Genomic DNA, 11,334 nt, shown 5'->3' with positions numbered 1-11,334 from the left:
AAATCTGCTTGAAAGAAGTAAAAAGTGTCTAAAAACAAGCTGCTTTTAATGTGATGAGTCTTATTTTAAGTAGAATGAGACTTGGTTTGACTAGAAATAAGACAAATATTCTTGGTAAGATGTAGAGTTTTTTGCAGTGTATCTCCTGTCTTCACTGTTCTGCAGGACTGAGGAGTCAGGCTGCTGCTCTGTCTGTTTTCTCTCTGACTCGGAACAAACTCTATATCTTGTTCAGAAAGTCGCAGCTGTTTTTTATTTTGTTTGTTTGTTTGTTGCTGAACTCACCTGAGCTCGGACCTCGGAGCCTGTTCGATCCCCGTCGGGTGTCGTCGGCTCCTCGTGGGACCAGGAAGTCGCTCTCTCCTTTAACCGGCAACGCGCCGCGAGCCGCGAGCTTGCAGGTCTGAGCGGGTCACGTGACCGCGGTGAAAACCATGACAACAGCTGTCACAGTGTCCGCGCGACGGATCGATACATTAACTGATGCACAGCTGATCGATTTCACACAGATACTTAATATTGAAGAAGATGATAATAGAATAGAGAAGTACTTTATTCATCCCTAGCAGGGAAGTTCAACTAAGACGTTTTAGTTGAACTTCTGAATCAATCAATCAAATCAAGACTCTATAGTTTCTTTTCCAGTAGTTTCATTGGATCATTTTCTCTTTTAATTATTTTACATACAGTTTTTAATTCTTATTAGCCTATTTATTATTATTACTTATTATTTCTTTATTTCTTTTCCTCAGTGGATGAGAGAGGATGTTGTTATGATGGGATGTAAAGCCCTTTGAGACAAACTGCTGGTAAAAACAGGCTATACTAATAAAACTGCCTTGCCTTCTCTGAGTGTTGCTGCTGCTTTCTCCTGTTGTTGTTATTGATTTATCTTCTGGTTTTTTGTAGCCTATATGTAGGGGAGGAGCTTTTTATTCACCTACTATTCTTGTTTCATTTCTGTTTTTGTAATTGTCTTCTCTTATGGTGCAAATAAATAAATAAAAATACAAATCAATCAATCAATCAATCAATCAATCAATCAATCAATCAATAATTTGTTGCCACCAGGTTTCACTGACCAACTGGCTGCATCAGTGACTCAGAGTTCATCGCGGGTCTTGGCCGCCAGAGGGCGCCACCACACAATCAACCTGGCTCTAAACACATTTAGGGAGGAAATAATGAAAATAGTTTAGATTTATAGAATCTTTAAAAACTATTTGACATAGATCTTTCATGTAGGCTACTCATCATGAATGAAGGAAATTTTAGTTTTACAAAAAAAAAAAAGGTTAGAAAATCTTTCAGCTTTCTTTCTTAATATTTAACTCAACTTAACTTGGCGTATTAGTGACAGTGACATCATGTTTCTGATGAATTATGAATCTTGCAGATGTTTTCTCGAAACGCCACATGATCCTCTGATAAAGCAGCTTCTGCAGCAGCAGTAAGATAGTAGTGGATTTTCTTTATAGTGAAGAAGGTAGAAGCAACTAGTAAGTAAAATCTAAAATAATTATTATTACTATTAATTGTTCATTGTCTAGAACGACTGTAACCAACTGCTTGTGTAGTTCATTTCAACAGAAGTTCTCTTCTGTAATAGATTATGTTTTGTCACTTGGACAATCAAAGACCAAAGACGTGACAGACAGATGAATTAGGATCAAAGTGTATATTGTGACCACAGCTTACAGTTGTTTGTTCATGTTATTCTTTGTATGATGAATGACTGTTATGATCTCTCCAGTGATTCATGTGTGATAAGACAATATAATGCTCTTACACATCATTCATGTTTCTGAGGAAAACACCACACATTTCCTTTAGTTGAACTCTGACAAGATCATTTAATGTGATAGTGAATGTGGTCATTTCTATCCTCGGTGGCAGTTGGGCCTTCTCCACTGAGGTTTGGGCTTCGGCTTCACTTCCAGAGGGATGTTGGGCTGAACAGCTGGATGAGGCCCGGGAACGGGGGCAGGTCTGGTTTCTGCAGGATGGATCAGTTCCCCGGGTTCACCGTCTGATGGGTCACCTTCACCTGTACTGGTGGTCAGTGACTCGGGTGGGGTTGACCCTGCAGGAGCTGGTTGGGTGGTTGCAACCGAATCTGGTTCGGTGGTTGCACTCGGCTCTGCCGCTGTCGTTGAGTCCGGTCCAGTTGCTACTTCAGGACTGTTTGGATCCGTTACAGGGTTTCCCTGCCCAGATTCTGGTGGTTTTGACTTTCCACAATCACACGGTTTGAGTTTAATGATGTTCTTAATAAGATTAACGCTTGGAAAGTTCATGCTTAAGACGCCTAAGCAGCCTTGGTTTGAGGAGCTTTTCATGTGTTGCACCAGAAAGTCATTTAGCTGCTTATTAACCCTCTGAGCCCGATTTTTGGGACTGCTAAAAAGTGGTCCTGCGCTGTCAGTCAGCACAATGTGACTGTCACAGAGGCGTGGCTTGAATTTCCTTATCTTTTCTTCAACTTTGATTAGCTTTTCATTCTCAAAAAACGACGACTCTTGGTTTTTTGTGCCCTGACGGAAAGTGTCACTCTGGACGAGAACAATCTTTCCCCTCGCCTGCTGCATGTTTGGTACTGATGATCCTCTCCATATTTTATCTCTGTATTTTTCAATTATCGGCTTCATCAATCTTTCAACTTTCCCCTTGAAGAGCCCATGTAGTGTCACTTTGATGAGCACAGTCTCACTGCGGTGGGCATGTAAGAATTTGGAAATGATCTTGAGAGCTTCACTAAGTCGAACGCGCCGTGTCGGTATCCAGTGACTGTCCATGATATAAACATCTTTTTGGGTTGGCAACCAAATTCCAGCATGTATGTCAAAGAACCTTACTCCCACTTGGAGTTGTTGGTCCAAAGTCCAAACTTGACATTTAGAAAGTGGTCCTCCATATAATGACAGGCTTCTATGTGTTCCAGGTATGGAGATGGCAGACAGAGGAGTCTCACCAGGTATCGATGTCATCCAGCTGGGCTCATAACGGCTGTGGTCTACGACTGGTCTGTCATTGAAACCGGTCTCTGAACAACCTGAACAGGTGGTTGCATCTGGTTCTGACGCTGCTTCGGTGGTTGCATCCGGCTCTGCAGGAGCTGCTTCAGTGGTTGCATCCGGCTCTGCAGGAGCTGCTTCAGTGGTTGCATCCGGCTCTGCAGGAGCTGCTTCAGTGGTTGCATCTGGTTCTGCAGGAGCTGCTTCAGTGGTTGCATCTGGTTCTGACGCTGCTTCGGTGGTTGCATCTGGTTCTGCAGGAGCTGCTTCAGTGGTTGCATCTGGTTCTGACGCTGCTTCAGTGGTTGCATCTGGTTCTGCAGGAGCTGCTTCAGTGGTTGCATCTGGTTCTGCAGGAGCTGCTTCAGTGGTTGCATCTGGTTCTGCAGGAGCTGCTTCAGTGGTTGCATCTGGTTCTGACGCTGCTTCAGTGGTTGCATCTGGTTCTGACGCTGCTTCGGTGGTTGCATCTGGTTCTGACGCTGCTTCAGTGGTTGCATCTGGTTCTGACGCTGCTTCAGTGGTTGCATCTGGTTCTGCAGGAGCTGCTTCAGTGGTTGCATCTGGTTCTGCAGGAGCTGCTTCAGTGGTTGCATCTGGTTCTGCAGGAGCTGCTTCAGTGGTTGCATCTGGTTCTGACGCTGCTTCGGTGGTTGCATCTGGTTCTGACGCTGCTTCGGTGGTTGCATCTGGTTCTGCAGGAACTGCTTCAGTGGTTGCATCTGGTTCTGACGCTGCTTCAGTGGTTGCATCTGGCTCTGCAGGAGCTGCTTCAGTGGTTGCATCTGGCTCTGCAGGAGCTGCTTCAGTGGTTGCATCTGGCTCTGCTGGAGCTGCTTCAGTGGTTGCATCTGGTTCTGCAGGAGCTGCTTCAGTGGTTGCATCTGGTTCTGACGCTGCTTCAGTGGTTGCATCTGGCTCTGCGGGAGCTGCTTCAGTGGTTGCATCTGGTTCTGACGCTGCTTCGGTGGTTGCATCTGGTTCTGACGCTGCTTCGGTGGTTGCATCCGGTTCTGACGCTGCTTCAGTGGTTGCATCTGGTTCTGCAGGAACTGCTTCGGTGGTTGCATCTGGTTCTGCAGGAACTGCTTCAGTGGTTGCATCTGGTTCTGACGCTGCTTCAGTGGTTGCATCTGGTTCTGCAGGAACTGCTTCGGTGGTTGCATCTGGTTCTGACGCTGCTTCAGTGGTTGCATCTGGCTCTGCAGGAGCTGCTTCAGTGGTTGCATCTGGCTCTGCAGGAGCTGCTTCAGTGGTTGCATCTGGCTCTGCTGGAGCTGCTTCAGTGGTTGCATCTGGTTCTGCAGGAGCTGCTTCAGTGGTTGCATCTGGTACTGACGCTGCTTCAGTGGTTGCATCTGGTTCTGCAGGAGCAGCTTCAGTGGTTGCATCTGGTTCTGACGGAGCCGCTTCAGTGGTTGCATCTGGTTCTGCAGGAGCTGCTTCAGTGGTTGCATCTGGTTCTGACGGAGCTGCTTCAGTGGTTGCATCCGGTTCTGACGCCGCTTCGGTGGTTGCATCTGGTTCTGATGCTGCTTCGGTGGTTGCATCTGGTTCTGATGCTGCTTCAGTGGTTGCATCCGGCTCTGTCGGAGCTGCTTTGGTGGTTGCATCCGGCTCTGCAGGAGCTGCTTCGGTGGTTGCATCCGGTTCTGCAGGAGCTGCTTCGGTGGTTGCATCTGGTTCTGCCGGAGCTGCTTCGGTGGTTGCATCTGGTTCTGCAGGAGCTGCTTCGGTGGTTGCATCTGGTTCTGCCGGAGCTGCTTCGGTGGTTGCATCCGGTTCTGCAGGAGCTGCTTCGGTGGTTGCATCTGGTTCTGCCGGAGCTGCTTCGGTGGTTGCATCCGGTTCTGCAGGAGCTGCTTCGGTGGTTGCATCTGGTTCTGCCGGAGCTGCTTCGGTGGTTGCATCCGGTTCTGCAGGAGCTGCTTCAGTGGTTGCATCTGGTTCTGACGGAGCTGCTTCGGTGGTTGCATCTGGTTCTGGTTCGGTGGTTGCATCCGGCTCTGCAGGAGCTGCTTCGGTGGTTGCATCTGGCTCTGCAGGAGCTGCTTCGGTGGTTGCATCTGGCTCTGACGCCGCTTCGGTGGTTGCATCTGGCTCTGCAGGAGCTGCTTCGGTGGTTGCATCTGGCTCTGCAGGAGCTGCTTCGGTGGTTGCATCTGGCTCTGACGCCGCTTCGGTGGTTGCATCTGGTTCTGACGGAGCTGTTTCAGTGGTTGCATCTGGTTCTGACGCCGCTTCGGTGGTTGCATCTGGCTCTGACGGAGCTGCTTCAGTGGTTGCATCTGGTTCTGACGCCGCTTCGGTGGTTGCATCTGGCTCTGACGGAGCTGCTTCAGTGGTTGCATCTGGCTCTGACGCCGCTGTGGTGGTTGCATCTGGTTCTGACGGAGCTGCTTCAGTGGTTGCATCAGGCTCTGCAGGAGCTGCTTCAGTGGTTGCATCTGGTTCTGCAGGAGCTGCTTCGGTGGTTGCATCTGGCTCTGCTGCTGCTTCGGTGGTTGCATCCGGCTCTGCAGGAGCTGCTTCGGTGGTTGCATCTGGCTCTGACGCTGCTTCGGTGGTTGCATCTGGTTCTGACGGAGCCGCTTCAGTGGTTGCATCTGGTTCTGACGCCGCTTCGGTGGTTGCATCTGGCTCTGATGGAGCTGCTTCAGTGGTTGCATCTGGCTCTGACGCCGCTGTGGTGGTTGCATCTGGTTCTGACGGAGCTGCTTCAGTGGTTGCATCAGGCTCTGCAGGAGCTGCTTCAGTGGTTGCATCTGGTTCTGCAGGAGCTGCTTCGGTGGTTGCATCTGGCTCTGCTGCTGCTTCGGTGGTTGCATCCGGCTCTGCAGGAGCTGCTTCGGTGGTTGCATCTGGCTCTGACGCTGCTTCGGTGGTTGCATCTGGTTCTGACGGAGCTGTTTCGGTGGTTGCATCTGGTTCTGACGGAGCCGCTTCAGTGGTTGCATCTGGTTCTGACGCCGCTTCGGTGGTTGCATCTGGCTCTGACGGAGCTGCTTCAGTGGTTGCATCTGGTTCTGACGCCGCTTCGGTGGTTGCATCTGGCTCTGACGGAGCTGCTTCAGTGGTTGCATTTGGTTCTGACGGAGCTGCTTCAGTGGTTGCATCCGGCTCTGCAGGAGCTGCTTCAGTGGTTGCATCTGGCTCTGACGCTGCTTCAGTGGTTGCATCTGGTTCTGCCGGAGCTGCTTCAGTGGTTGCATCTGGCTCTGACGCCGCTGTGGTGGTTGCATCTGGCTCTGCCGGAGCTGCTTCAGTGGTTGCATCTGGCTCTGACGCCGCTGTGGTGGTTGCATCTGGCTCTGCCGGAGCTGCTTCGGTGGTTGCATCTGGTTCTGGTTCGGTGGTTGCATCTGGCTCTGCAGGAGCTGCTTCGGTGGTTGCATCTGGTTTTGCAGGAGCTGCTTCGGTGGTTGCATCTGGCTCTGACGCTGCTTCGGTGGTTGCATCTGGTTCTGACGGAGCTGTTTCAGTGGTTGCATCTGGTTCTGACGCCGCTTCGGTGGTTGCATCTGGCTCTGACGGAGCTGCTTCAGTGGTTGCATCTGGTTCTGACGCCGCTTCGGTGGTTGCATCTGGCTCTGACGGAGCTGCTTCAGTGGTTGCATCTGGCTCTGACGCCGCTGTGGTGGTTGCATCTGGTTCTGCAGGAGCTGCTTCAGTGGTTGCATCAGGCTCTGCAGGAGCTGCTTCAGTGGTTGCATCTGGTTCTGCAGGTGCTGCTTCGGTGGTTGCATCTGGCTCTGCTGCTGCTTCGGTGGTTGCATCTGGTTCTGACGCTGCTTCGGTGGTTGCATCTGGTTCTGACGGAGCTGTTTCGGTGGTTGCATCTGGTTCTGACGGAGCCGCTTCAGTGGTTGCATCTGGTTCTGACGCCGCTTCGGTGGTTGCATCTGGCTCTGACGGAGCTGCTTCAGTGGTTGCATCTGGTTCTGACGCCGCTTCGGTGGTTGCATCTGACTCTGACGGAGCTGCTTCAGTGGTTGCATCTGGTTCTGACGGAGCTGCTTCGGTGGTTGCATCCGGCTCTGCAGTAGCTGCTTCAGTGGTTGCATCTGGTTCTGACGCTGCTTCAGTGGTTGCATCCGGTTCTGCCGGAGCTGCTTCAGTGGTTGCATCTGGTTCTGCCGGAGCTGCTTCAGTGGTTGCATCTGGTTCTGCAGGAGCTGCTTCAGTGGTTGCATCCGGCTCTGCAGTAGCTGCTTCAGTGGTTGCATCTGGTTCTGACGCTGCTTCAGTGGTTGCATCTGGTTCTGCCGGAGCTGCTTCAGTGGTTGCATCTGGTTCTGCAGGAGCTGCTTCAGTGGTTGCATCTGGTTCTGACGCTGCTTCAGTGGTTGCATCTGGTTCTGACGCCGCTTCGGTGGTTGCATCTGGCTCTGACGGAGCTGCTTCGGTGGTTGCATCTGGCTCTGACGCCGCTTCGGTGGTTGCATCTGGTTCTGACGGAGCTGCTTCAGTGGTTGCATCCGGCTCTGCAGGAGCTGCTTCAGTGGTTGCATCTGGTTCTGCAGGAGCTGCTTCAGTGGTTGCATCTGGTTCTGACGCTGCTTCAGTGGTTGCATCTGGCTCTGCAGGAGCTGCTTCGGTGGTTGCATCTGGTTCTGCAGGAGCTGCTTCGGTGGTTGCATCTGGTTCTGACGGAGTTGCTTCGGTGGTTGCATCTGGTTCTGGTTCGGTGGTTGCATCTGGCTCTGCAGGAGCTGCTTCGGTGGTTGCATCTGGCTCTGACGCTGCTTCGGTGGTTGCATCTGGTTCTGACGGAGCTGCTTCAGTGGTTGCCTCTGGCTCTGGTTCGGTGGTTGCATCCGGCTCTGCAGGAGCTGCTTCGGTGGTTGCATCTGGCTCTGACAGAGCTGCTTCAGTGGTTGCATCTGGCTCTGCAGGAGCTGCTTCAGTGGTTGCATCTGGTTCTGACGCTGCTTCAGTGGTTGCATCTGGTTCTGCAGGAGCTGCTTCAGTGGTTGAATCTGGTTCTGCAGGAGCCGCTTCAGTGGTTGCATCTGGCTCTGCAGGAGCTGCTTCAGTGGTTGCATCTGGCTCTGCAGGAGCTGCTTCAGTGGTTGCATCTGGTTCTGACGGAGCTGCTTCAGTGGTTGCCTCTGGCTCTGGTTCGGTGGTTGCATCCGGCTCTGCAGGAGCTGCTTCGGTGGTTGCATCTGGCTCTGACAGAGCTGCTTCAGTGGTTGCATCTGGCTCTGCAGGAGCTGCTTCAGTGGTTGCATCTGGTTCTGACGCTGCTTCAGTGGTTGCATCTGGTTCTGCAGGAGCTGCTTCAGTGGTTGAATCTGGTTCTGCAGGAGCCGCTTCAGTGGTTGCATCTGGCTCTGCTGCCGCTTCAGTGGTTGCATCCGGTTCTGACGGCGCTGCTTCAGTGGTTGCATCTGGCTCTGCAGGAGCTGCTTCGGTGGTTGCATCTGGTTCTGCCACCGCTTCGGTGGTTGCATCTGGTTCTGACGCCGCTTCGGTGGTTGCATCTGGCTCTGACGGAGCTGCTTCAGTGGTTGCATCTGGCTCTGACGCCGCTGTGGTGGTTGCATCTGGGTCTGCCGGAGCTGCTTCTGTGGTTGCATCCGGCTCTGCCACCGCTTCAGTGGTTGCATCTGGTTCTGACGCTGCTTCAGTGGTTGCATCTGGCTCTGCAGTAGCTGCTTCAGTGGTTGCATCTGGTTCTGACGCTGCTTCAGTGGTTGCATCTGGTTCTGCAGGAGCTGCTTCGGTGGTTGCATCTGGTTCTGACACTGCTTTGGTGGTTGCATCCGGCTCTGGTGCTGCTTCGGTGGTTGCATCTGGTTCTGACGTCGCTACAGTGGTTGCATCTGGTTCTGCAGGAGCTGCTTCAGTGGTTGCATCTGGTTCTGCAGGAGCTGCTTCGGTGGTTGCATCCGGTTCTGCAGGATCTGCTTTGGTGGTTGCATCCGGCTCTGGTTCAGTGGTTGCATCCGGCTCTGACGCTGCTTTGGTGGTTGCATCCGGCTCAGGTTCGGTGGTTGCACTCGGCTCTGGTTCGGTGGTTGCACTCGGCTCAGGTTCGGTGGTTGCACTCGGCTCTGGTTCGGTGGTTGCACTCGGCTCTGTCATTGAGTCTGGTCCAGTTGTTACTTCAGGACTGTTTGGATCCGTTACAGGGTTTCCCTGCCCAGATTCTGGTGGTTTTGACTTTCCACAATCACACGGTTTGAGTTTAATGATGTTCTTAATAAGATTAACGCTTGGAAAGTTCACGCTTAAGACGCCTAAGCAGCCTTGGTTTGAGGAGGTTTTCATGTGCTGCAGCAGAAAGTCATTAAGCTGCTTATTAACCCTCTGAGCCCGATTTTTGGGACTGCTAAAAAGTGGTCCTGCGCTGTCAGTCAGCACAATGTGACTGTCACAGAGGCGTGGCTTGAATTTCTTTATCTTTTCTTCAACTTTGATTAGCTTTTCATTCTCAAAAAACGACGACTCTTGGTTTTTTGTGCCCTGACGGAAAGTGTCACTCTGGACGAGAACAATCTTTCCCCTCGCCTGCTGCATGTTTGGTACTGATGATCCTCTCCATATTTTATCTCTGTATTTTTCAATTATCGGCTTCATCAATCTTTCAACTTTCCCCTTGAAGAGCCCATGTAGTGTCACTTTGATGAGCACAGTCTCACTGCGGTGGGCATGTAAGAATTTGGAAATGATCTTGAGAGCTTCACTAAGTCGAACGCGCCATGTCGGTATCCAGTGACTGTCCATGATATAAACATCTTTTTGGGTTGGCAACCAAATTCCAGCATGTATGTCAAAGAACCTTACTCCCACTTGGAGTTGTTGGTCCAAAGTCCAAACTTGACATTTAGAAAGTGGTCCTCCATATAATGACAGGCTTCTATGTGTTCCAGGTATGGAGATGGCAGACAGAGGAGTCTCACCAGGTATCGATGTCATCCAGCTGGGCTCATAACTGCTCTGGTCTACGACTGGTCTGTCATTGAAACCGGTCTCTGAACAACCTGAACAGGTTATTCTGGTGGAGGGAAGACATGACACTTTTTAGATTAGTTTTTTTGTTTGTTTTGTTTCAACAGAACAGAATATGTGTGGCCATGAGTCAGTGGAATGTCCTTCCCACAGAACTTATTCTATGTACAAATCCTCACACATTCTCATGCTTGTCAAAGCGCTGGTTACTAAGTCAGCACGTTTGCACACATTGTTGAGTATTATGTGTGTGTGTGTGTGTGTCTGGCTATGAGTGTGGTTATTAGAGGAGGATGATTGTTATCTGTGTATTGTATGTGTGTGTGTTTGAATGTGTTATGAGAGAGAGAGTGTATGTGCTGTTAGTCCCTATTGTGCACTTTATGATCTGGCTCCTGTTTCCCTGCTTTTATTAGTGCATTCTGTCAACTTTTTAAATATTATGGTTATTATGTCACTTATGTCCTATTTCAATATCTGTTCCCACTTTACCTGCCCAGGGACGACAGGTGTAAATTAGCAATTGTTGCTATAACCTGGCTCAAAGCATCTCTTCTTGTTTTACAAGATTAATGTTTTTTGTGCATTGTCCCTGTTTTAAATTCATTCATTCATTCATTCATTCAACAACAGAAAAATGTTTTAAAAGTTTTTCACCAACAAGTGAATAAAAACAGGGAAACTGGAAATATTTCTGGATTTGTTCAGTGATGTGGTGATGCCACATTAGGAAACAGGATAAGAAAAACACAATATAGTCATTATTATCAATATTATGCATCACTTACAGAGAGAGCAGCCAGACGTAGCGATAGATCTCCATCATGAGTCTGTTGTTAGTTGATCCAGGATTAATCGGCTCCGTCAGGCCACTTCACATCTTCGTCTCTACAGTCGAAGCTTCACCTGTGAACGTGGCAGACGGGTGTGTGACAGAGAGAGTAGAGATACAGCTTCATTTTCATATTTCTACTCTCTAATCTGTCATATGGAGAGAGAGAGACAAAGACAGAGAAGGAGAGAGAGAGAGAAAGACATTGTGAGGCAAACAGATAGTCAAATGTGTCTTCAGGTTGTGGAGTCGTGGAGTCCATCCACGGCATCTCTCTCTCTCCATATATATATATGTATATAATGTGTAATATACTATATATAGCTCTGGAGAACATTAGAGAACACTTCAAAATGATCAGTTCCTCTGGTTTTACTATCCATAGCTCTATGTGTTTGAGTAAAATGAACTTTAGTTTCATTCTATAACCTACTGACAACATTTCTCCCAAATTGGAAATAAAAATATTGTCATTTAGAGCATTTATTTATTTATTTGCAGAAAATGGCAACAGGTCAAAATAACAAAAAC

At 49.7% G+C, this 11,334-nt stretch overlaps 1 protein-coding gene across 1 annotated transcript; it reads right to left on the bottom strand.

Annotated features, from left to right (window-relative positions):
* Window positions 1–1,880: 1,880 nt before the first annotated feature.
* Window positions 1,881–10,752, bottom strand: LOC146977825 (uncharacterized). Its single transcript, XM_085790512.1, has 6 exons — window positions 10,697–10,752; window positions 8,874–10,017; window positions 6,375–8,660; window positions 5,142–6,188; window positions 4,230–5,018; window positions 1,881–3,605 (listed from the first exon to the last, which is right to left on the bottom strand). Exons 1-6 carry the CDS (start codon window positions 10,750–10,752, stop codon window positions 1,881–1,883), a joined length of 7,047 nt encoding a protein of 2,348 aa, XP_085646638.1.
* Between the last annotated feature and the right edge of the window lie 582 nt (window positions 10,753–11,334).

Source organism: Trachurus japonicus, chromosome 11 (genome assembly GCF_045865225.1).
Source record: "Trachurus japonicus isolate A0001 chromosome 11, Traja_1.0".
Classification (NCBI taxonomy): Eukaryota; Metazoa; Chordata; class Actinopteri; order Carangiformes; family Carangidae; genus Trachurus; species Trachurus japonicus.
Note: the sequence above shows the minus strand (reverse complement) of the source record. Positions and strands in the feature narration are given on the sequence as shown.